The sequence below is a fragment of the Rhinolophus ferrumequinum genome, chromosome 11 (assembly GCF_004115265.2).
Source record: "Rhinolophus ferrumequinum isolate MPI-CBG mRhiFer1 chromosome 11, mRhiFer1_v1.p, whole genome shotgun sequence".
Lineage (NCBI taxonomy): Eukaryota > Metazoa > Chordata > Mammalia > Chiroptera > Rhinolophidae > Rhinolophus > Rhinolophus ferrumequinum.
The window spans coordinates 87,847,420-87,872,245 of record NC_046294.1 but is presented as its reverse complement, the minus strand read 5'-3'; the positions used below and the strand labels follow the sequence as shown (position 1 = coordinate 87,872,245).

Genomic DNA, 24,826 nt, shown 5'->3' with positions numbered 1-24,826 from the left:
GCTTAGCCACAGTCCTGAGGGAGGAGAGTGCCAAGTGATATCGACCAAGGTAGACTCAGTCCCTGGGTATATCTATGATCCCCATGGGCATTCTTGAAATAGAAAATGCCATCCTCACCCCTGGGAACAGTGTAGTTAAAGAAATAATATTACTTATTTTTAAAAATAAAAGATTTAAAGCAAATAAAGTAAAATGTTAAGATTCAAGAGTTGAGTGGTGGGTACACAGGTGTTTGCTGTACTTTTGTCTACTGTGTGATTTAAAAGATCTCACTAAGAAACATATTTGAAGGAATGAAACACATGTAACATTCACTCCCTCAAGTTTATTGAATTTACTGTGTGCTCAGCACTGTCCTAGGCAGTAACATGAGAAAAATTATAAAACTAGATAACAATGAAAAATATACTCCACACTATGTTAATTTGCAGTCATTTTCATGATGCTTTGTAAAGTGTCCTTAGGTCATTTTGGGGTATGTGGTCTCCCTCTTTCTCCATGTCCCCCTAAAGCTTCCCACACTGTTGAATTAAGTGCCACTATGACCATCCCCTGAAGAACAAAGGGTGGGACAGGAAGAGTGGGTTGGTCAGGGCTGGGGTGGGTCCCAGGGCAGGAGAGACATGTTGAGAAGGAAACCACCAATGTAGAGGGCTCAGGGCACTCAGTGAATCACAGGAAGACCAGACTTGGGGAAGCCACAGAGGGGCCCTGAGCCCCCCCCCCCCGGGGAATTACTAACAGTGTAAAAAAATGAAGCATAGCTACATGCTGTCCTAGATGCCAGCAGACTTCTCACCTCCCTCTTTTCCGTCTGATTTGTGTTAACACCAGGCACTAACACCGCCAGAGGCTGGGCCAGTGGAGAAGTCTAGCGCCCAAGAGAAGGTGGGGACACAGGCGGCAAAGAAAGGGCAGAGGTATGCGCAAAAGGGACTAGTTTGTGCTTGGCCAATGCCCCTGGGCCAGAGGTTGGTTCCTTTGCAAAGGGCAGTTTGGTTCTATGAAGCTAGCGAGGTCCTAAATTTTCCCTGAGGGAACCAAGTTGCATAGCATGGGAAGGAAATCCAAGATGTGCAGGACCCTCCTTGTCCCACAACCAGGCATGCCCCCATGCCTGCTGTACAAGGTGCTGAGGAGTACTGGTGGAGGACACAGAGCAGGCCCAAGCCAACAGGGCCATGCCACACTTACATGCTGGATGACCTCTAAATACCTGGGCCAAGAGCTCTATCTGACTGGACGTGAGTATAACATGCAGGACCCCCACCTGAGTTAGAACAAGGACTTGGGTCCAGCCAGCAGCCTTGCCAAGGATACCTATGCCCCTGCGGGTCGGATCCCAATGAACCATCATGTGGATGACAGAGAGGGCACCCCAACCAGGGGGCAAGCAAAAGTGGCAGTGGCATGGCCTCCTCTTGTTGGCAACATGGCTGGGCAGAGGAGGCCTTTGAAGAGTACGAGGGTGCCCAGAGGCCACGGCACCCTTCATCTCGCCCTCAGCTCAGAGCCAGATTTCATCACTGCTCACACTGGATACTCGATAGATGTAGCCCAGCACTGGGAGACGGATGAAACCTGTAGGGTCAGAGATGCCCAGGAGTTGGTAACCCTTATACTTGGAAGTTGGGAGACCCATCTCTGTCCCTGGGGACTCAGAGCCATAAACACAAGGGCTGGTGAGCACAGGAGGAGGGTACCTTGGCTGGTGAGGAGGCCGCCGGGCTCTAGGTCCAGCAGTTCTGGCTGGCTGTTGTTCTGAGCCACCTGCTGGTCTGCTGGTTTCCCTGTTGGGTGACAAAGGGGATGATGTGCAGGACAAGAAGTGTGCCTGGTGGGGCTTTGCCCCTCCTAAGAACCAAGGTCTCTCTTTTCCTCAGAAGCACCTCTGAAGATAAAGCAGGGGCAAACAGAGGGTCCTGGATGTACCTCTGGAATCCGGAGTGAGGTTGTTGAGCTGAAGGTTGGATGGGAGGGACAGGTTCTCCCGGGGCAGGCGCACGTTGTTGAGTTTCACGTTGTTAGAGTCACTATGGGGCGGACAAATCCTGGGCTACCTCCTGGTTCCAGCAGGCCCAGATTCCTGCTTTCAGGCCCATTCCAGAACTACCAGCAACTGCAGATTCCCACCTGTCCCCATGCTGCATCTCCATTCAGCCCATTCACCCAGCCCCAGAGTTACCTAGAGATCAGAGACGGGCGCCGGGAGGGGCCTGAGGAGAAAGAAACCATACCACTGTTCTCGGTGTACCCACCAACCTGGGCTCTGCGCCTCCTGATCTTTCAGACCCAGGACCCTCATGCAAGGAGTTTCTCAAATACCCAGCCTTGGCTCTCGGACCAGGGGTATTGTTCCCAGTGCCCAGTCCTGCCACCTCGGACGCACATGATTTAGCCATGGGCACACTCGTGAACACTTGTCAGAGATGACTTGTTCTGCACAGCCCTACTTGCTGTCCTGCTGCTCACCCCTGACCTCATCTCCACTCCCCAGCCACCCTCCGCCCCACACCGCTTTGGCCCTACCTTTGGTCTTCTCTTTCCTGCAGACCAGGCAGGCCACCAAGGTGCTGAACGCCACCAGGGTGCCCAGGGCAAGCCCTCCAGCCACAACAATGCCAAGCAGTGGCACTTCCACCCGGGTGGCCAGGAGTCCTGCAGGTCATCCTTTGGTTAGGTTCTGAGGGGGCAGGGCCCCCAACTCTGAGATGTCACCGGTCCTCTGTCCTCCTCGCCCACGGCGGCTGGGGACAGCTCATTCACAAGCCTCTCAGGGGGCAACAATCCTCCCATTTTTATACTGAGATTCCACACCCACCAGAGGCTTTGCTGGGCCCGTTAGTGGCAGTGCTCACCTGGGGCTGGAAGTGAGGCGCTGGTGACACCCACATCATTGGTGGCTACCACGGATAGGTTGTATGCCAGGCTTCGGAGCTGCAGCTGCACAGTGTGGTTGGTGAGCCAGGGGTAGTTCTGGGCATCCAGCACCAGGAAGTTGGAAGTGTTGACAGTCACTGGCCCATTCTGGTCGATCCAGGTCACATTGGCAGGCGGGTTGGCACGCACCAGGGCAAAAAGGACGAGGAGGCCCTGGTTCTGAGCTTCCTGGTACTTGGCTCCGACCTGAGCAATCTCTGGCTTAACTGGTACAAAGAAGAGGCCAATATGCTCTCACCATAGCTCCTCATACTCCTTGACCTTTCTTCCCAAACCCAGAAGGGACCTCTCGTTCAGGGGACATTGGGAAATAGGATGGCTGGGTCCACCTTATAGGCAGCACTGTGTGGTGATCAAGAGTATAAACACACTGGAGCTAAAAAGTCCAGATTTGAATCCTGGCTCTGCTACTTACCAGCTGTATGACCTCTACCAGATCGCTTAACTTCTCTGTGCCTGTTTTCTCATTTGTAAAATGGGGATAACAACAGTAATTACCTCATAGGATTACTGTGAGGATTAAAGTGAATTAATATTTGGAAAGTGCTTAAGTGTTTGTTAAATGTCCTATCAGACCACCAACGAGGTGGCTGCTGGGGGTGCCCGGGCAGAGAACCTCTCTCCCTGCCCACCTCAGGGACACTCACATTGCACATTGAGGATGACGGAGGCGTTGGCTGGCCGGCCCCTGCCTGGATCCTGCACAGAGCAGTTGAGCTCATGCTGGGCCCGCTGGGCAATGACAGTGAAGGTGCTGGTGCCTCCAGAGAAGGCCTCTCCGCCCACACTCAGCAGTCTTGAGGTGCTGGCCTCCTGCAGCTGACCATCCAGGTACCAGGCCAGTTGCGGGGTGCCAGGCCCCCCTGCCACTCGGCAGGTGAAGGCGTGGCGTTCATTCTCCAAAAGTGCCCGCTCAGCCCAGGCCCGGCCATCAATTCGCGGCGCCAACTCCCCCCAACCTGGAACGCAGCAGGGGTTTCTGATGTAGGCTTGGTACTGTTCTGCGACCAGCATGAAGTTCAGTTACAGAGGGGCAGCCAAGAAACAGAAAATCTGGGTTCTCTCACCAGGGACCGGCTAGATCTTGGGTAGGTGGGTGAGGGGAACCCAGCTCTGGTGACTGGGGCCTGAAGTGGGTATCCAAACAGAATGTGCAGGCAACGAAGGGAGAGAAGGGGATTTGGCTCTTGAAGTGCTTGGCCAAGGGATGAAGAGGGCGGGTGTACCTGAGCTCAGAACGGCTGGCAGGAGCAGCAGCGTGTGCGAGAGTGTAGCTGGGCGTGGAGGCTGCGCCATGGTGGCCCCGGCCTGAGCCCCACGCTGGCGAGAGACCGGGGTGGCTCTCGACGTTAGTCAGGTGAGATCAGGCCAGCTTAGTGATTCCTCTAGGAAATTGACTCTCCAGGAAAACAAAAATCTAGACTGACCCAAAAATGTAGGCAAGGACGCGAAAAGCCAAGCCCAAATCCACCCAGCGCGTACGCGTACCTGTGTACCCTGCGGGCGCGGAACTGAGCTCTGACTCTAGCGGACAGACACCCCGCCGCGGATACACAGAAACAACTGGCAACCGTGCAGCCCACCCCAGGCCCAGACGCACACAGGCTGATACTGCTCCTCCCCGAAAGAGATCGTCCTTCTCTAGACCCCGTGTCTCTCTTGCCCCATTCCTCCTGCCCCCATCTCTCGCCCTACCCCCCTTTCCCATCCTTCTGGTTGCTCAGGCGGACATGGGCTGAGGAAGAGGTGATGCGGCCGGCTAGGGACCCCCTGCCCCCCCGCAAGCTTCCCCGCGCCGCATACGGGGGCGGCTCACCTGTCTCCCACCCTGCGCGCAGCCACGGCAACTGCTCAGGTCTGATAAACACTGCAGAGCCCTGCAGGGGCGGGGCTAAGCCAGGCAAGGCCAATCAATGCCCGACCACGCGGCCGTCCCCCACGCACAGACGGCCTCCGGCGTAGGGAATCCCACAGCGTCCTGCACCCGCGAGGACGGCGGTTGGACGCAGACACAGGCGGGAGTCTGGGCGAGCCGATAGCTTTATTGGTTCAGGGCCCGCCGCTCCCTGTCCCCCGGGACGGCTCAGTGCCCGTTACGGGGGCATCGCAGCTGCCCCATCATGTCTGCCAGCATGCGGTTGCACAGTGCGGCGTACGGGTTAAGCAGCACCAGCTGGCGCCGCGCGAAAGGGCTGCCCAGCCGCGCCGCCCGCTCGAAGTCCCTGCGGGCGTCGTCGTCCCGGCCCTGCAGTCGCGCCAAGAGCCCACGCTGCACGAAGCCCTGGCGGGCGGCGCGGCCCCGGCCGCGGCTCAGCGTCACGGCGCGCTCCAGGTCTTCCAGGGCTCCTGCGGGACGAGCGAGCACAGAATCCGGGCTCAGAATTGGGGCCCTGGGGCTCAGCCATTTACAGCTCTCCTGCACTTGATCCTAGAGGTAGGTATTGTTATTCTCCATATTCCAGCTGAAGACTGGAAGAGTTGGCAAGATATGCCTTGGCTGCATAGCCAGTTAGTGGCAGAGCTGGGACTAAAGTCCAGGTCTCGCCTTGCCCCACACCAAAACATGAAGGTTGCTGGGAGGATTTTGCATGGTCACGATGTTCATGAATCTGGCCCGTTGCCGGCATGTAGCAGGCAATTTATTCCACACTTAATGTTATTAAACATCTACCATGTACCACCAGGCGACTAATTCAATTCCAGAGTCCAGAAAAATTATAATGAACTGACAACCGTTTCTTACAAACACAATAAAGTTCATTTCTCTTTTCCTTTTGGAGGTTTTTCTCTTTTCCACTGTGTGATTTAAAACAGCTTTTCTCACCTGTTTTCTTCACTGACTGCCTTTTCTCATTCGTTATTTCTATCATCTTTATTTTGTATCTAATTTTCTTTGAAGGAGGTCTTGGAGCCAGAGCTGGCCTGCCCTATTTTAATTTTTATTGTCCTCATAAAATACTGGGGTTAGGCATCTGAACTCAACCTCAAGCAGCCCGCTGGTATTTACTGTAGGGTCCCACTGAGCTGCATTTCTTCTGGGCTCTTTCATTTCACTCACATTCTCTAGTCTGAAGAGCCTGTCAGGGTGCTTGGGGAGCTCCATTGTCATCCTAGAGCAAGGATGATCTTCCCTGTTCTGTCTCTGTTTTGATCCCCAGAACCCAGCAGGGCTATGCTCCCACTACACGTGGACCGGGACTTTTGGGAAGCTCTCTGATGACAACATTTCTCAGGTTTCCGTCAGAGGAGTTGGTCTGGAGGAATTGAAAGCCTCTTCAGGCGAATTGCCTCTAATCTTCTCTGGGTTTTGGTCTGCAGGCTGTCCCCAGCGACCTTTACAGCCCTGCCATGCTGGAATCAGGTGGCAGACAAGCCTGGAAAAGGGGCCCTTGGGCTTCTGTACTGTTCCCAGAATGGAAACCAGTCTCCTCAGCCTAGCATTCCCGATCCCCAGAGCATCTGCACCACCGTGAGTCTTAAGTTTAGTGGTTCCCTACTAGGCTTGAGTGGTTTACAACCCTTATTGGCCTGCTCTCTGGTTCTTAGCGTGGCTTCCTTTGCCCCATTGTCCCGTCCCCAGCTGGAGTAACCTGAATGCAGCAGGTTTGATCCAGTCACTCCCCAGTTACAACCCTTTATGATTCTCATTTATCTCGAGGCTCTACTCCATCCTTCCACCACACCGTTCCCCCCAGCCTGTAGATCCCTATAACTTTCGTGTCTTCTAGCTCTCCACAGGCTGTTCCTTCTCCACTTACTCACCTCCATCCAGCTAACTCCTACTCATCCTTTAAAACTCACCCTTCAGGAACAGATCCTTCTCACTTCTTATGGTGGTATCATAATTCTGTGTCTGCCCTACTCACTAGACTGTGAGCTTGAGAAGCAGTATCACGTGGGGAGTAAGAGCACACACTCTGGAGCCCTACCACCTGGTTCAAATCCCAGCTCGCCTTCTCAGCTGGGAAGATATGAGAGCAGCAAACTACTTAACCTCCCTGCTTCAGTTTCTTTATCTGTAAAATGGAGATAACAACAGTACATACCTTTCAGGGTTGTATGAATTAAATGAGTTACTACATCTTACATATAAAATGCTTAGTGCCTGGAACATAGTAGTTGCTATAAGTAGATATATTTATGTTTGTGTCCTCAGCACCTGGCCCACTGCTACAATAGTAGACGCTCATTAAATGTTTGTTAAATAAAAAAATGAAACGCAATCTATTCTGACTTTCACAATAGCCCCAAGAGATTAGCAGGGCCCATAAAGTCTCTCCTAGGTAAGAATGCCTATGTAGTAGGTGAGGAATCTTCCAGAGGGGTTTAGTGACTCCCCAGGCCCCAGCCCCACAACCATTTCGTCCCTGGCCTGTGCAGTCCAGGGCCCCTTCTGCAGAGGCTCTGGGGCATCTCTCCTCACCTGCCACATCTCCCTGGAGACGCCGGGCCTGGGCTCGATTGTTGTAGGCTGAGGCCCTCTCCGGCAGCAGGTTGATGGCTTGGCCAAACCTCTCCAGGGCTGTGCTGAGGTTGCCAGCTTCTGCTGCTATCACCCCCTGCAGCTCCAGGGCCTTGGACTGCTCCAACTGTGCTTGAGGGAAAACTCCATCTGTGCCAGGGAGGGAGCCGGGAGGGGATAGGTGTGTGGTTGGGAGCAAGAAGCAAAAGCCACCCCAGGCTTTGAAAACCTGGGACTTGAGCCAGAGCTGACTGGGCTGAGATATGGGCACAGGAGTCAGATGCATTATTTGACTAGGTAGGGGGAGCTGAAGTCACCACGGCTGAAAGCTAGCAATGCCTGAGTCCCAAAGTGACCTGGGAAAGGGACCTTGGTTAGTGGCTCATTAAGGAGAATAAAGCTCAATCTCCGTAGCCTGTAGCTAAAAGAGTTGCTCAAGGTCACACAGCCCGTAAGTTGCACAGCTTGAATTTGAACCCAGGTCTTTCTGGCTCCTTAGCCTGTCCTCATTTTGTTCTACTACACCGCCTCTAACACAAAGGCCACCATGACATACCCAGGTCATGAAAATCACTTCCCATGTATCTCTCAGCTTTTCAGTGTAAAGTCTCAGTCTAGCTTAGCCTTGACTCCTTTAGAAACAGGATATCAAAAACTCCCTGTAGGGACATCAGTCTCCATTAGGGACCGATGGAAGAGCGAAGAGCGCACTCACTGGAAGGAGCAGCTCAGTGCTTGGCTTGTAATGGCATGCAGCACTGCTTAGGTTGGAAGCATTCCACTGAGCCCTGCCCTGCCCTCTTCCTGCCTTCCACTCTGCGAGGGGTGATACACTTGTGGCAGAGATGTGAGTTTCATATCACCCTGCTCCCCGCCAAGTTACGCTTGGATCATGGGGAGAATGAAGTGGTGAGTTCAGTTCAGAGGTGTGAGGGCTGAAGGACTGAGACAAACCCCTGGCTTTCTCCTTTTGGCAGTGACTTTTGCCAGCCCCTTGTCAGTGCACTAAGGATCAGCCAACCTCTCTGATTCCAATCTCAATTATCACCCAAGGGTTATGGAACAAACAGGAGACCTTGTAATACCACCTCCCTCTGCCACCCCAGGGAGGCTTGCAGACCAGCCACCGTGGAGAGCTATACTCCAAGGTCAAATACTCAACCTTCATCAACTTCTTCCTTCTCAGCTTCCTCTCCCAGGTCCAACCCAACGTCTCCAAATGGGGTGTCAGGATTGAAGATGGCTTGTAACACCGCCTGATCATTTAGAGTCCCCATAGTGCTCAACTCCAAAATCCAAAAAGGTGACTCAGGATGAGAAGAGGGAGAAAGAAGGGGTGGGAGTTGAGCCTCACAGCCAATTGATCTAGTGGGAGGAGGCTGTTTGAGGACTGTCCCCCATGAGCGTCTTCCGTTCGTTCTTGTGGCTGTAAACTCAACCCGTTTACCCTGGGGTTAGTGACCCTAGCTTGGTAGAACATTTACGTGTATTTCTCAACTGCCTCCCCACCCCAACCCCAGTTCTAGGAGAAACAGTAAACAGTAAATAATCCAGTTTCGGCCTTAAGGTGGGATGGAGCAAAGAGAGGGTGCTGTACAAGTTCTCCCTGAAATGTTTTTATTATATTCATGGATTGGCAGAAAGTCGCTAGAAGTCACTGCTTGACCACCCATGGATAAAGGAGAGGATATGTAGGTGGTAAAGGAACTGTTCTTTTGTCTTCTTGACCCCTTACTCATATCCAGAATTAATTAAGTCCTGAACATACATCACTAATGAATAAGGGAAGAAAATATGGTTAAGAAAGCCAGCGTGGAGTGAGGCCTGAAAGAAGGCAATGAGAAATGACTTGATTCTACCTTAAGATAAAGGACAGAGGAAGGTACTTTGTAATCAGATTACAGGCTGTGCCCCTCCCCCATTTTTCACCCCAGGCAAAGCCAAAAAAGGCTCCATCATATGCAGCAATAAACTTGACATGTTTATTAATTAAACTATCACTTAAATAAAAAAAAGTGCATAGAAAATAAACATGTTTAAAAACTCCTTTTTTGTTTTTACAACTATGTACACTTTTTACTTTTACATTCAGTCTTTCGTAGAGAGCTTTCAGCATTATTATTTTTTGAACTATTAAAGTATTTTCCTTCATCCCTGTCACAGGGAGTTAACACTGATGGACTTGAGACACATTTTTTCCTTTTTTTTTTTTCTCTTTTCCTTTAACCAGAAGCTTGGAAGAACACAAGGAAAAAAAAAAAAAGAACAAAAACAAACCCAAAAGATCTGTTATACATGATAAAGTTGTCAAGAAATGTCTTATTTCTAGAAAAGAAGCTTGTCATCTGTTGAGATTTTGAAACAATTATTCAACTACCTGTATTTACTAAAGAGACTGTTAAAAGTTCAATAAAAGAAACACCACAAGTCTATTTTCTTGGTTGAAAGACAGAACTAGAGTACCTCGGAACAAGATACCAGAAAAGCACAGAACACAATTTTCCCCTAAATGCAGGTGGTAACCCCAACATTCATAACCAAAAACAGAGAAACAAGGAGTACAGGTACTGCCTGGCAACATTCACGGGCAGAAAAAAATCCAGGTGACACCATTTCTGCATTTCTCTCTGACCCTAGGAATGGACTTGTTCCGCCATCCCCTCTAATGGTTTGGGTTCCCCCATTTTGGAGGATCAGAGGAGTGCCAGACTGACATTTTCCTGCCACTACTAACAACTGTAACAATCCTTATCTATAGTGTTAAGAGAATTAAAAGCCATGGACTGAACTAGGCTTTGTTACATGGTGCATTACTATATTAGTTCCTATATATATCATATTTATATTTATTTGAAAACCAAAACAAAAAAGTTGCAAGTTTTCAGAGTGAGACTTGACTGGTATTCATGATTCGGCACAAAACCATCTGCTCAATAACCTTGTATTGCTTTAAAATGAAGGAAATGAAACAAAATTACACCCAGCCCTTTGCAATGACCCGCTTTTCCTTAAAAACAAAACCCAATTTTGATTTCTATTTTAAAAAAAAAACCCCAAATCAAACTTAAAAGTTAACATCTCACAAGGTCTTGACCTTTAGTATTTTCAGGTATTTGATTGAACATCAGTCGTTTAGAAAGATACATTCATCAAAATTTTTTTTGTTTTGTTGTTGTCTTTTTTTCAATCAAGGGAGCTGCATGGTGCTCACTGCATTGGCCGGTGTGTATGTGTGGGGGGTGGAAGGGTGGCAGGCAAGCAGGGTGGTGCACTGGATCCTGGCAAAGGAGTCTGGTTGCAAACAGATAGCTGCCAGGGCTTCCCTTTAATTCTTGTTATTGGTCTAAAAAACAGGAGGGGTTGTGCTGGAGGTGGTGGATAGTTGAACAGACGGAGCCAAGGGACCATGTTCCGGCCAAAGGGTCAGCGCCATGCAGCTATTCTGGTTACACAGTTGTCACTGGCCACCAGGAAATGCAGCCACAACAGGTTCTAGCAGCAAAGCTGTAAGGAAGCTGGCTCTCTTAGTGAGAACTGACCAGGTTTGCAGCTGTTACTCCTTAGGGATTTGGGGTGCCCCTTGGGGGATTCTTGGTAATGACCCACCACAGTTCCTCAGTCTGCACTTTTGTGCGGAGACTTAGGTCACTTTCAAAACAAACTCAGATGTGTCATGGAGATAGCTATGCCATTTTTTGCCTTCTTCCCCTCTGGTAGGGAAACCTTAGGTGATTTCCAAGTTGCTGGCAGGTATGCTGAATTTTGGCAATGGACTCAGGCTGAGCTGTAAGAAGAGTTTCTCATTTCTGTGGTTACAGTTAGGGAGTGGAAAGGCAAGGCAAACCATCTGCAGCTGGCAAGAGAAGGACAGATGTGGGCTCCTCCCTTGGCCTTGAGTTTGCGATTGGTAGAGAGAATGAGGAGGGGCTCACAGTACAGCGTGGCCTAGCAGGGCAGTATCTAGGTCTGTTTAGCTGAGTTTCCCCACTCCCTGACTGGCCTTTGGGTCTTTCTCAAGGTGAATTCATGACCCATCAGTGCATTAATCATTTTAGTAACAAATGCAGCTTAAGGTATTTTTCTTAAAAAAAAAAAAAAAGGAATAAAAGGATTTACAAAAAACCCTCACACAGTGCAATAATAAAGGAAACTAGACACTAGTGGAACCCCTAGGGCCACTGTGTCTTGTTCATGGGCAAGAGGGGGAAGGGAGGTGAGGTCTGGGTCGAGTGCTTTTCCCCAGTCCCCTGCTGGCGCTTCTCCATGATGACAAGGAGGGCTCTGCCGTCCTGGCCACAGTGCTGGGCTCCCTGCACGACAATGAAAAAAGTGACAATGTTCCAGCAAAGCCACCAGACAGAGTTCTTAAGGTCACAGAAGAACAGGGAGCCCAGGATGGAAGGCACAGCAGAGCCGTGAGTCCCGGGGCAGAGTAGTATTGCTTTGCTAGACTTCCATAGGAATGGGCTTCTTGCAGCAAGAACAGCGTGCCCGCCCTCTACTGGACTACACTGCTCTGAAATCCTTGTGGCCAAAAGGGGCAGAGAAAAAAATCTGCTTTATCGTGAGTGGTCAGACTGTGCTTCAGTTTCAATGGGCTGCCCCAAAAGAGGACACAGGGGGATCCATGGGTTCTTTGCAGGTTTGAGGACTTGGTGGGCAGAGGAAAAAGGAACGAGGTGATCTATGAGGCAGATGGTGATGAAAAATGTCAGGCTGCCATTTCAATTTGGTTGCTAACTCTGAAGTACGAAAGATGAGGGTAAAGTAGATTATTACCTCTCACCACTCTGAGCTTGAGCCAGAAAGGAGAGACAGTACAGGAAAGAAGAAGAGAAATTGCTGTCAAGATACTACTACGGCCTTTTGAGGAGCTTTGATATAGGAAGAAGGGGAGTAGCCCAATGGAGTTGGGTGACCTTCCTTTTCCATTTATTGTCAAAGAGCAAACCCAGGAAACGTTTAGGTCAACAGGGCACAAACAAGCTACACATTAAACAACAAAAAGTACACCTTCCAGGGGGAAGTTGGGCAGGTAAAACCAGACTTTGTGTGTACAGCTGAATATTTTCTCTAACTTCATCCTATGAAAATAAAAAATATTAAAAACTGATCTTCTTTTAAATTAGGATAATACCGCGGTTTAAAAAATAGCCTTGTCATAAGTGCTTCTCCCTATGAAGTGCTTCTCATAGAAAAATATACAAAATATATTTACATTTATAAAACCTTAAATAGTAAACTGTAAACAGAACAGAGTAAAATCCAATGACTTAATTTAACAGGTTCAGGACACTGTCTTGGGGGAAGGAAGAGAAGAAACATTTGATGCTGTTTTGACCACATCCTAAGGAGTAATCAGGGCAGTAGTGTCATTTAATTTACTTTATCCATGCATTTTGTGTAGGTGGCAGAGTTCCCTCAATACAAGGTGGTCTAGTCCCCAAGTTTTGGGCCTTGAAATCTGATTAGTGTTGTGCCTTCAACTGGACACCGACCATTTAAAAATTAAGTCTTCCTATGTGTTAACCACGGGAAAATAAAGTTACCATGTCCTAGGAATGGGGCCAGGGGTCATCCTGGTTGTGATACTCTGGTTGTCGCATGATTCAAATCCTATTTAAATAATCTTTTCCTCTTCTTAAAAATCATGCTACATATATTTCTTTAAAACTCTTAGTGGAGCTTTATGAAAACTTCTCCAAATTCTGTCTGGTTATGGCCAATGGCTCCTGTCCACTTCCCCACTGGGAGTGCTTACAGGCTCAGGGAACGTTTCTGTAGGCACATGCTGTGCCCAATAGGGAGTGTCCTTGAGCAGTGAGTCCTTTTCTCCTACTACCCAGAAAGAATGGGAAAGCAGTGGGATGAAGGGGGAAAACAAAGTGGAGTGAAGAGAAGGAATAAGAGGGAAGCCGCTCCTATTGTCAAGAAAGGTAATTGGCTGAGATAAGGCTCATGGGGATAATATAATACTCCCACTTGCTTAAAGCCCATAGGCTCAATGTTTGGTAATTCATTGGCAAAACCCCAAGACAGCCTTTTGACACCAAAGGTGCTAAGAATCCTGTCTCCCAACCAGAAGTGAACTCGCAAGTGGGAGGATAGTAGGGAAAACCACCAGACCTTCTCGGTTTGTTCAACAGACAGCGACAGGCTGGGCCCGGCTGGCAAACTATCAGGTATCCAACCAAACCCTATATTTGGGACTCTGCCTGACCCCTTGCTTACAGGCCTGGGAAAGGGTCAAGGCATGGATGGCAACTTCTTTCTGAGGAGATGCTCAGGCCCAATCTCCCCATATAACTAACCCTCAATAGGCTTCTTCCAGGAAAGTCTGCTAGGGACCCCATTTCCCACTTTTTAACGGCATGTAGTCAGAGGGGCCCCAGTAGAAAGCCGATCACACATATTTTCTTTGAGACCTCATCTCTCTCTCCAGGACTAGGATCACATGTATAATGTGAATAGGGGACATAAGGGACCTCAGCCATCATGGAGGCCCCTCAACTGTGCCCACTCAATCCTGAAACACCTAGCTGCTGGCAGAGGCCTTCAGTGTTGCTTGGGATGGCCCTGGGTCCTAGTACTCCAACTGTGGGGGACAAGAGCAGCTTCAGTTTAGGAACTTCCGGCATTTCTTGGCGCCACAGTTGCAGGGTAGCTTGTTGCTGGCATCCTCAATGGGGAACTTATAGTCATAAGTGAGTTCCTCCCCGCGGTAGATCTTGCGCATGGCAAAGATGACAATGTGCTTCTGTCCATCGATATTGATGACCCGAGAGTAGCAGTTCGGCTCACAGGAGTGATTGATGAAGCGTGCAGCATTTCCATGCATGGTGGCATCCACTACCTCTGAGTCATCAATTCGAAACATGTAGCAACCTATGCCCTATATGTGAAGGAGAATGGAGAAGAACCTGTTATTTATTACAGCTCAGGCTTGAGCATATTTCCCAACCATTTTCGGATGTGACTTAAAGCCGCTGAGGGACAAAGTTTCTTCTAGTAAAATTTCCAGATTTCTCCCATCTCTCAAGATGCTTCTATGATGAATTCCTAGATTACAGTGACTAGACTATTGGTTTTTAATGTCTCCGCAGGAAACAGAACCCTAAAAATTGTCTTGGTATGTACTATTGATCCTGGGATCCACTCAGACAAACCTTCCAAGAGTATCTTTTTGTATTAAACCTTAGAGTGGATTATGAACTTTTACTGGGCTCACCACAAATTTCAGAAATGTTAAAATGTTTTTAAAAAACAGTCTTTGAATCAATAAGATACATTATTTTTTGGTCTAGGGATCCTATTTATAATTGATGACCACTTTCTACGATAAAAGAACTGGGAGAGTGAAAGTGTGAGACTCACCTTGCTGTCATAATACTTTTCTCGCTTGTCAGTCTGGATGGAACGGATGACATTGCCAGCATATTCGATCACCATCTCGCCTGCATCAATGTTTCGCTTACAAAAAAGACCCCGACCATGGATGGGAGACCTAGGACATAAAGATAGACAAGAGATTCACCACAAATTTTGCAATAAGGTTAACTGTATGAATACATGAATAAATGAATAAAATCTCCTGGTCTGTTAGTCCCCCAACAGAGATAGACACTTAAAAGAAAAGAAACAAAAAATACTCTGGACCGGACTGATTTGGGTACATTAATTGTTATAACAAATTTACAATGATTAAAAATGTCTCCATTCTGTAGCTCAATAGAAGTAGCAACACTGTAATGCTTATTGTGTTAAATTCCTTGTTAAATGCAAGAACTGCAGGATCCCAGGACATCAGGTTCAATTAATAATATCTATAAAACCTCACTTACTGAATGTGGGAGGTCACTCCAGCATTTGGTCACTTTGATTTTGAAAAACATCATTAGTTTTCTATAATTCTCTCTAGAATTTCTAGCCATACCTGTAGACACCAACCGCCTCCTTAGAAGTCTTTTTTAAGTGCCGGAACCGCATGGGCATTGGCAGATCCATACTAGTTGCCCTCCTAAAGAGACAAGGCACATTATTAATTAACTCCTCAAGAAAGCATCAGTTTTGAGTGTTGGATCGAAGGTTCCTAGAGAATATGACTACACTACTTTATTTGTTCAATGCCAAACATAACAAGTACCTTACAAAATCAGGCCTATTTTAATTCATAGAGTACTTTCTGACCATGATGACCAGAGTGGAGTTGACAGAGTAGACTACGGTCAAAGAAAAAGAAAATATACATCTTACAGTCATTTGAATTTCTCATCTATAACATAATCTTCTCTTTTTTGCCAGCCAGCTACTGCTACTTTAATACAAACTACGTTTCAGTCTTCTTAAATGTTACCTAGGAAATTCTGATCCCAGCAACACTGCACAGCGCCCTGAAGAACTGGAGTAGAGGAAAGCAAAGAGTATTTTGAATGACCCTTCTTCACTCAAGACTTACCGAGCTGACTTCAACTGTACCTCCTCCTCTTCCTCATCGTTGGGGTTGTATTCAGGAGGCTGCCGATGTTTAGAAGCCAGGAAGTTAAACATGTCAAATGCTGACTTCCTGGAGCCAAAGGATTAGAATATATTTAGAGAGATGCTTTAACAGAAGCATTAACACCGGAAATCTCAAAGGCTATATGGGAAAATATATAATAAATAATAAATCGGGATCCAAAACTTCTTATAGAAAAGAATGGAACTTGCCTCAGGTGGACTTCAGCCCTGGCTGAGCCGTGAGGGTTCAGGGGTGGTTCATTGGCCTCCTCTGGTTTGTGGAAACGGAATTTGTAATTCCTACAGTGCTTGGCACCTGAGAGCTGCTCAATCAGGAACACAACTGCATCATGCAGAATCCCCAGCATTCTCACACCGTTAACACCTACAGGATCAAAGGCACCAGGGCTGTGAGGAGTGCAGCTGAGAGAACTGCACAGTACTAAAGAAATGCCCATGCTAGGGAATGACTGCCAGAGGCTACTGGAGGGTGAGTCATATTAAAGACTAGCCAGCCAGCAATTAGCATTCGGTGGCCATTAAAATGATGTAGATACACAGATCTATCAATAATGGAAAACATTTGTGACTGATTAAGTGAAAAAAGCAAGCCACCAAACTATGGACTATTTTCTACATTCTGTATGTACACAAAAATGCTATATGCATTATTCCATTTCATGGTTTTAATAACCACAAGAGGCAGGAGTTACCACAATGTTAATATTAAGTAAGTAAACTTAGGTTCAGAGAATTTAAATACCACACACAAGGTCACATAGCTAGTGTAACAAGATTTGAATCTTGGATTATATAACTTCTACTATGATCCCATTGGAGTAGCTGGGTTCTGTAAGCTCATATTCACACAGGTACCTCACTAAAATTTAAAAGGAATGTTAGTAAACCTCTAACACAAAACTCTGTGTTGTTTTAGTGAATGTATGGAGTTACTCCCTCAACAGCTGCTTTGTTTTACTCAATAGTTTCATGCCATTAATGAGCATTTCTTATTTCTCTTTATTTTACAAAAACATTTATATAAGCCAGCTGGCACAGACAATAAAAGGATCGGCTTCTTTCATTAAAAGATGGGGGCACAGTAACAACTGCCACACTCTTTTGAAACTAACAAATAGCTAATGTTCTTTATCATTTTATTAAGTAAACACTATTATTTCATTAATATGATTTCAGTATTTATAAATATTGTTTTTGGTATTATTACCAGATACCAAAATAATGGTGTCTGTTGTAGACAAGACATGTACTTCATAAGTGTAATTGTGTTAGGATTACCTACACAATTCCAACAGACATACAGTTTATGTTATGAAGCATATTTAGAGATGTAACCTGAGTATAACATGGGGACCACATGCCATGTCTGGAAGGATATCCATGTTTAAATATTAACAATAGTTACTTCTGGGAGATGGGATCTTATCTACCATTTAATTTGTTATTATTGTTTGCTTTCCACATTTTGAAATTCTTCTATGTCTTAGGTAATTTTTTAGGAGAGGGGAAAGTTTTTCTATTTTTATTGTTTATTTTTATTGGGGTATATTGGGGAACAGTGTGTTTCTCCAGGGCCCATCAGCTCCAAGTTGTCCTTCAATCTAGTTGTGGACGGCACAGCTCAGCTCCAAGTCCAGTTCCCATTTTCAATCTAGTTGCAGGGGGCACAGCCCACCATTCCATGCAGGAATTGAACCAGCAACCTTGTTGTTAAGAGCTCGCGCTCTAACCAACTGAGCCCTCCGGACGCCCGGGAAAGTTTTTGTTAGATGTGTAATTTCTGTTTCACTTAGAAAATTTCAAAGATAGATAATTTGGTTTCAGTGGCAAGTAGAAAGTCAAGTCTCCAGATAAGCAACATTCTTATGAACACAACTGTTGTTCCAATTAGAACTCAACCTAAGCATGTAGTACAAGTCTACAACGTTAAGAGCTTAAGCCATGCAAGACAATGGCAAACATTTTTTTTTCCTATACAACAGATCCCACCCCACCCCCCACCCCGAGTTTTCTCCTAAGAGTTTTAGATTGCTGTGGATTCCTAGGTAGAAAAAGACATTGAAAAACATACTTAAGTATATTTTTACAAAAAGTTCATTTTAATACTAAGGCTGAGTGTTCAACTATACATTCACAGGAGGGCTTACAATGAGATTAGGTACTGTGTCAATAATGGGAAAACAAAGATGAATAATGTATGTTCTCATGGAACTGTTGGCAGAGAGAGGCAGATATGTACACAAACCATACAATGTGAAAGTATCCAAATAAAATAAAGGTAGAGCATAAAGTACTGTGGGAACTTTCAAAAGGAAACAATCTTTTCTGTTGTGGGGGAGTCACTTATTTGTTCAACAAATATTTACTGAGCACTTACTATATCCCACACATTCTTTCCATCTCTCCACTGTGACAGACAGAACATCGGGAATAGAGGTAAACAAGGCAGGCAAGGTACCTGTATTCACAGAGTTTTTATTTCATGGAAGAGACACACAATAAACACACAAAGGTATTCCCACGTCAGGGCTTTTTCATCTGCTCTTTCTCCTGCAATGAGGACTTTTATTCTAACTGTTGCAAGACTGGCTTCTTATCATCACTCAGGTTTCAGCTTTAATGTCTCCTCTTCAAGAAGATTCCTTTCCTGACCACTATATCTAAAAGAGGCTCCCTGCCACCAACTACCTACCTTTGTGTCACTATTTTCATTACCCCATTTTATCTTTTTTTAGAGTTTTTATATCTGCCACTAGAATATAAGGTCATGAGGGCAAGGACAAGGTGAGAGCAGTGGAAATGGAGAACGACAGACACATGTTGGACTGGGGAACACAGTGGTGACTATGGTTAACCCTCAGCACCCATTCCATATCTGATGATTAGTCTAAGCCAACCCCGGGAATCCCAGTCCCCTTGGCAGTGACTTAGGAATAGACATGGTACCAAATTCTGGTCTGTGAGATGAGAGAAGTCCACTTCTTGCTAACACAAAGCACCCACCCTGAACTCTGCCATGACTGACTATGACCCTGGGAACTGCTGCAGTCATTTGCTATCAGCCTGAAGATGAAGCTTTACCACTGACAGCAAAGTGGAAAGAAGGAAAGATTCTAGATCTTTATGACATTGCAAACTCCCTTAACAGTCAATCCTGATGTCTGTGCTGCCACTGGACTTTGTTGTGTAAGATGATAAATCATCTTCCTGTTTAAATCAGTAAAGAATTGGGGTTTCTGAAACTTGAGGCCAAACACATCCTAAGTGATAAGGCAATAGGTATAGAGAATGGTCAACAAATGCTAAAGAAAAGCGGTAACTTTGAGCAGGGTCTTGAAGGATTAACGGGAGTTTGTCAAGCAAACAAGGGTTTTGGGGTGCAGGAGAGAGAAGACAGAGGGAAGTAGGCCATTCCTAGTAGAGGGAACTGCATGAACCATGGTATGCTAGTGTGAAAGCACATGTAATATAAGTAATAAGACTTATTTGGGGTACGTGTTAAAAATTCAGCTTTCTCGCCTCCAAGCCCAGAGGTTATGATTCATGTCTACAGACCACACTTTAAGACACACTAATGGATCTGAACCAGTAAACAGTGTAATCTGGCTACAGAACAAAGACTCTTATGGGGTGAGGAAAATGCTGAGACCTGATGCTGAGCAGATGAGGCAGGGTGAACGTATCATGTAAGGAAGGTATCCATAGACTGGAACCCTCAGCAGAGTAGGATTGAGTCTGCTTCTACTCAGCAATTATATCCTACGTGTTTAACATGGTGCCAGGGACAAGTGTTTAGTAAATATTTACTAATTACAAATATAAGGATTGAAATTGTATTCCACAATTAGTAGGCAACATTAAGAATCTAAGGTACATCTGGTGACACTGGTGATTCACTATAAGGAGGAGAGATGGGAAATTCAGAGCCCAGTCGTAAGTCTTATTAATACTACAGGTTAGAGAATAACAAAGGTTGCGCCTGAGGAAGGAAAGAGAAGAAAGGAATATGACTTGTACTTTTGGGGTAGAATCAACAGCAGTGTCCATTAGGATGTGAATGATGTGAGAAAGGAAGGACGTCTATATTTACTGGATTTCTCTGACCCGAGTTTTGGGAGATGGTAAGAAAAATGGGTTCAATTATTGGCATGTAATATGAGAGCATGGGAATAGCTGAACAAGCCTACTGAGTGAGAAAGGAAAGCTTGTTGTGCACCTGCCTGTTTGCCTTAGATACTTCTTGAAAACAGGAATCATGTCTTACTCATCTTTGCATCTGGAACAGATACTGTGTTTCCCCAAAAATAAGACCTCACTGGACAACCAGCTCTAATGTGTCTTTTGGAGCAAAAATTAACATAAGACCCAGTATTATATTATATTAATTATATTATATAAGACCTGGTCTTATGGTAAAATAAGACCGGATCTTATATTAATTTTTTGTATATATTACATATATACAGTACATTATATATATATAAAAGGAATCATGATCATACCAGATACACACTGTTATAACTAGCCTTTTCAATCAATTTACTTTGGAGCTCTTTCTAAAGTCCCCTAATGAGGAATATTTGGGTTGCTTCCAATTTTCTGCTACCACATATTGGAATGACTATCCTTATAAATTTTTTATGATTTGGTTGAGACAACCTATAGGATAATTTCTTAGAAGTGGAATTGTTGGATGGAAGGTCATGTGACTTGAAAATTTGGTAACGATTATTTAACTGTTCCTCCAAATATGTAGTTGTATTAGTAATGTAAGAGAGCCCATCTCCTCCATCTTTATATTATCTCCAAATTCCGAATCTTTGTTTATCAAGGTGATGATAGTTAATGTTTTAATATGCATTTAAAAAATTATGAGTGACAATGAGTATCTTTCCATTGTCACTGGCCATTCGGATTTTGAGGGGATAAAACACCTGTGGTGTGCTTTGCTCTTTTTTTTAACTAAAAAAAAAAAATTCTAAAAAATTTAAAACACAGAAAAGTACACAGGTTATTATAATAGCTACACATCTAACTGCCACTTAAACTAAACAAATGTTAACGTTTTCTAATATATGCTTCAAATATTTTCCTCTCCTTTTCTTAAAACAAAAACATTCCAGATAAAGTTAAATTCCTCTAAGTACTCATTCACTTCCTTTCCAGGACCAATCTGAAAGGTGGTTAGAGACGTAGCTAGATATGAAAAATACAGAGTCAATGGAAGATTTCTACCTTACATTAATTAAAATCTTTAATGTTCACTTGAAACAACTATATTAATGATGTTTTCACACTGCCTAAATTTAATTTGAAGTCTAATAGCAATGAGAAACTTTCAACTTTATAAAGAAGGTGTAACAAAACCACAATAAGATACCATTTCACACTCACTAAGATGTATATAATAAAAAAAGAACCACAATAACAAGTATTGGCAAGGATGTGGATATTGGAACCATTGTACATTGTTGGTGGAAGTGTAAAAAGGTGCAGCCACGTTGGGAAAACTATTTGGCAGTTCCTCCAAATATTAAACATAGTTACCATTATGATCCAGCAATTCCACTCTTAGGTATATACCCAAGAGAAATAAAAACATGTCTATACAAAACTTGCACGTGAATATTCATGACAACACTATTCATCATAGTCAGAAGATGGAAAAAAACCCAAATGTCCATCAGTTGATGAACGAATAAAACATATATGGTGTAACACATAATGGAATATTTGTCAATATAAAGGAACAAAATACTAATAAAAACCATATATGAAAACCCAGTGAATATCATACTCAATGGCGAAAGATTGAAAGCTTTTTCTCTAAGATCACGAACAAGGAAAGGATGCCTGCTTTCATCACTTCTATTCAACACACTACTGGAAGTTCTAGTGAGAGCAACCAGGTAGGAAAAAGAAATAAAAGGCACCCAAATTGGAAAGGAAGAAGTAAGATTATCTGTTTGCAGATATTATATTATATGCAGAAAACCCCCGAGTCCACAAAATAACTATTAGAACAAATAAATAAATTAAGCAAAGTAGCAGGATATAAAGTCAACACACAAAAATCAGTTGCATTTCTATATACGAATAATGAACAATCTGAAAAGAAAATTTCAAAAACAATTCCACTTACAATAGCATCACAAAGAGAAAAGTACTTAATCAAGGAAGTGAAAGACTCATACAACGAAAAACACAAAACACTGCTGACAGAAACTTTAAAAAGACATAAATAAATGGAAACTCATCCCAAGTTCATGGATTGGAAGCCTTAATATTGTTAAAATGTCAATACTACCCAAAGTGATCTACCGATTCAAGGGAATCCCTATGAAAATTCCAATGATTTCTTTTGCAGAAATAGAACTCATTCTAAAATTCATACGCAATCTCACGAGACCCCCAAATAGCCAAAACAATCTTGAAGTAGAAGAACGAAACTGGAGGACTCATACTTCCGGATTTCAAAACTAGTAACAAAGCTATAGTAATCAAAACAGTGTGCTAAGGGCATAAAGACAGATATGTAGACCAATGGAATAGAATAGAGAGCCCAGTAATAAACCCTCACACATATGGTCAAATGATTTTTGCCAAGAGTGACAAGAGCATTCAATGGGGAAAAGACAGTATTTTCAAAAAATGGTGCTGGGAAAACTTTTTGCATGGATATCCACATGCAAAAGAATGAAGTTGGATCCTTACCTAATCTCATATATAAGAATTAACTCAGAATGGATCAAGGACCTAAATGTAAGACCTAAAACTATAAAACATAGAAGAAAACATGGGATAAAATCTTCACAACACTGGATTTGGCAATGATTTCTTGGACGTGACACCAAAGGCACAGGTAACAAAAGAAAAAACCGACAAACTGGACTTCATGACAATTAAAAAATTTTGTGTTCTAAAAGACACGATCAAAAAAATGCTAGTATTGGAGTGGCAAGTTAGCTCAGTTGGTAGAGTGTGGTGCTCGTAACAACAAGGTTGCCGGTTCAATCCCCACATGGGCCACTGTAAGCTGTGCCATCCACAACTAGATTGAAACAACTACTTGACTTGGAGCTGATGGGTCCTGGAAAAACACACTTGGGAAAAAAAAAAAGCTAGTATTCAATAATTTCTCTCAATTTTGTCTCAAATCCCTTCAGTCAGGATCATGGCCTTAATGTGGCACATTAGAATATATAAATAAACACTTATGTATATGTAATAAATAGATATATATAAATAAATAGCTGCCAGTAATGTCTGGTTCATTATTTTAATTATCTTCACAGCAAATTTTGAAGGTTGCATTAACGTTCCCACTTTATAGATAAGGATACCGAGACTCTGAGAAGTTAATTAGCTTGCATCCAATGTAATACTGATAGCAACAGGGCAGAAAAAGAGCTTGAAGTCAGGCGTCTCTTCCAGAGCTCATGGTTTCTTACTACCATTCCACATGGCAGTAAAAGACATGGATAAACCAAAGAAATCTCTGTCCCACTGGCAAACAGAAAGGGTTAAGGTATTCAATTTGAGGCTGAGAACACTGAGTCAAAATGCTGGTTTCCTCCAGGAGTAGAATTTCATGTATAGAAATATATAGAAAACTTCTAAAAAACAAACAACCCAATTTAGAAATAGGCAAAACACTTGAATAAACATTTCTCCAAAGATATACAAATGACCAATTAACACATGAAAAGATGTGCAATATCATTAATCATTTGGCATATACATGGAAAACTACAAGATACCACCTTATACCATTAGGGTGGCTGCTATCAAAAAACCCAGAAAACAACAAGTGTTGGCAAGAATGTAGATAAAATGCAATGCTTGTCCACAGTTGGTAGAAATGTAAAATGCTACAGCTATTGTGGAAAACAATATATGATGGTTCCTTAAAATATTAAAAAATAGAATTACTGGACAACCAAGTTGGCGCAGTGAACGCTGTGTTCACCTTCTCTCACAAGCACATCAAAATTTGTAACTAATCTACAAAACAACCATTACTGAGAATCGCCTAAAATCAAGCTGCACTGAAGCCTTTCAAGTAAGGACATGCAGAAGTCACCTCCAGACTGGTAGGAAGGTCAGAGACGCAGAATGGGCTAGTCCCACACCTGCGTGTGACCATTAAAGATAGGGAGGGCTATTTCGGCTGTGGGGGTCCCCGCCCATCCCCTAAAGGAGTGAGAGATCCCAGCCCAGGGTTCCAGGGCTGGGGAGAGAAGTCCCCATAATTTTTGGTTGTGAAAACCAGCGGAGATTTTGACTGAGTGTGGCTGCACTCACAGGTGCTCCTCTTATAGGGACCCGGACAGACTTACCCACCGACGGAATCACTCACGCTGAGCTCCAGCACTACGGCATCAGCTGGAAAGGCGTGTGGGGGGGGGAGGAAGGCACACACAAATGGTGGGAAATTGAGTTGTCTGGCTTGGGATGAGGGGCCGGAGAGGCGGCTTTCTCCTCGAGAGGAGTGCTGGAGGAGGTCACTCTTTCTTTATTGAGCCCACCCCCTTTTGAGACTTGGACCCGCCCAACTTTTAGGCACACACAGGCTGCTTTCAGTGGCTTTTTCGTGCAGACCACCTGCCTTGGCTCAAGCTGCAGACTTCCCTAGGGTCTCTCAAAAGTTGGTGGAACCCAGACAAGCAGTATCTGCCTTGAGTGTGTCCTGTATCTGGCTGAACAGCCCGAAGCCGGCACTAGCGGAAGCCAGCGTTGGTTTGTGGCTTGGCCTCTCAAGGCGCCTCCAAGCACAGCATGGGCAGCAGCCATCTGCAGACTTCTTTCTGGCTCCTGCAGGGTAGCCGTGAGTGGGGCATGGGGTGAGGCTGAAGTAGACCTACAGTGCATCCCCTCCAAGGTGGTCCTGGGGCTGGCACCCCCAG

General features: G+C 44.9%; 3 protein-coding genes across 15 annotated transcripts in view; all 3 read right to left on the bottom strand.

The window, feature by feature from the left end:
* Window positions 1-306: 306 nt before the first annotated feature.
* On the bottom strand, window positions 307-4,866 carry TMEM25 (transmembrane protein 25). 5 transcript variants are annotated; one of them, XM_033119664.1, is made up of 9 exons: window positions 4,758-4,866; window positions 4,168-4,363; window positions 3,589-3,942; window positions 2,860-3,147; window positions 2,531-2,659; window positions 2,187-2,217; window positions 1,934-2,034; window positions 1,705-1,791; window positions 307-1,582 (listed from the first exon to the last, which is right to left on the bottom strand). In XM_033119664.1, the coding sequence occupies exons 2-9, from the start codon at window positions 4,235-4,237 to the stop codon at window positions 1,509-1,511; spliced, it is 1,134 nt and encodes a 377-aa protein (XP_032975555.1). In that variant the 5' UTR covers window positions 4,238-4,363; window positions 4,758-4,866; the 3' UTR covers window positions 307-1,508. The 5 variants fall into 5 exon arrangements, with proteins under 5 accessions (XP_032975555.1, XP_032975557.1, XP_032975558.1 ...); XM_033119666.1 differs by having other exon boundaries at window positions 4,168-4,340; XM_033119667.1 differs by lacking the exon at window positions 4,758-4,866 and having other exon boundaries at window positions 3,589-3,900; window positions 4,168-4,736.
* A 97-nt stretch (window positions 4,867-4,963) lies between these two features.
* TTC36 (tetratricopeptide repeat domain 36) lies at window positions 4,964-8,803 on the bottom strand. The gene is made up of 3 exons (XM_033119670.1): window positions 8,566-8,803; window positions 7,365-7,553; window positions 4,964-5,287 (listed from the first exon to the last, which is right to left on the bottom strand). The coding sequence occupies exons 1-3, from the start codon at window positions 8,678-8,680 to the stop codon at window positions 5,025-5,027; spliced, it is 567 nt and encodes a 188-aa protein (XP_032975561.1). The 5' UTR covers window positions 8,681-8,803; the 3' UTR covers window positions 4,964-5,024.
* Window positions 8,804-9,363: 560 nt separating this feature from the next.
* The window catches only part of KMT2A (lysine methyltransferase 2A), a 77,517-nt gene continuing 62,054 nt past the window's right edge, over window positions 9,364-24,826 (bottom strand). For all 9 annotated transcript variants that reach the window (XM_033119655.1, XM_033119656.1, XM_033119657.1 and 6 more), the window contains 5 exons: window positions 16,110-16,284; window positions 15,859-15,966; window positions 15,337-15,420; window positions 14,778-14,907; window positions 9,364-14,295 (listed from right to left, as the gene is read on the bottom strand). In XM_033119655.1, coding sequence (XP_032975546.1) covers window positions 14,020-14,295; window positions 14,778-14,907; window positions 15,337-15,420; window positions 15,859-15,966; window positions 16,110-16,284 — 773 coding nt within the window. In that variant the 3' untranslated portion in view covers window positions 9,364-14,019. The remainder of the gene's footprint in view (window positions 14,296-14,777; window positions 14,908-15,336; window positions 15,421-15,858; window positions 15,967-16,109; window positions 16,285-24,826) is intronic.

Bases quoted from the DNA above. Each gene is read 5' to 3' on its own strand.
- TMEM25 (XM_033119664.1), bottom strand. From the start codon at position 4,237: ATGGCGCAGCCTCCACGCCCAGCTACACTCTCGCACACGCTGCTGCTC. The intron at 3,943-4,167 runs GTACACCCGCCC...TGCTGGTCGCAG, and splicing joins GCCAGCCGTTCTGAGCTCAG to AACAGTACCAAGCCTACATC. The intron at 2,218-2,530 runs GTAGGGCCAAAG...CTTTCTCCTCAG, and splicing joins CAGGAAAGAGAAGACCAAAG to GCCCCTCCCGGCGCCCGTCT.
- TTC36 (XM_033119670.1), bottom strand. From the start codon at position 8,680: ATGGGGACTCTAAATGATCAGGCGGTGTTACAAGCCATCTTCAATCCT. The intron at 7,554-8,565 runs GTTGAGTATTTG...TCCCTGGCACAG, and splicing joins GAAGGAAGAAGTTGATGAAG to ATGGAGTTTTCCCTCAAGCA. The intron at 5,288-7,364 runs GTGAGGAGAGAT...CTCGTCCCGCAG, and splicing joins TCTCCAGGGAGATGTGGCAG to GAGCCCTGGAAGACCTGGAG.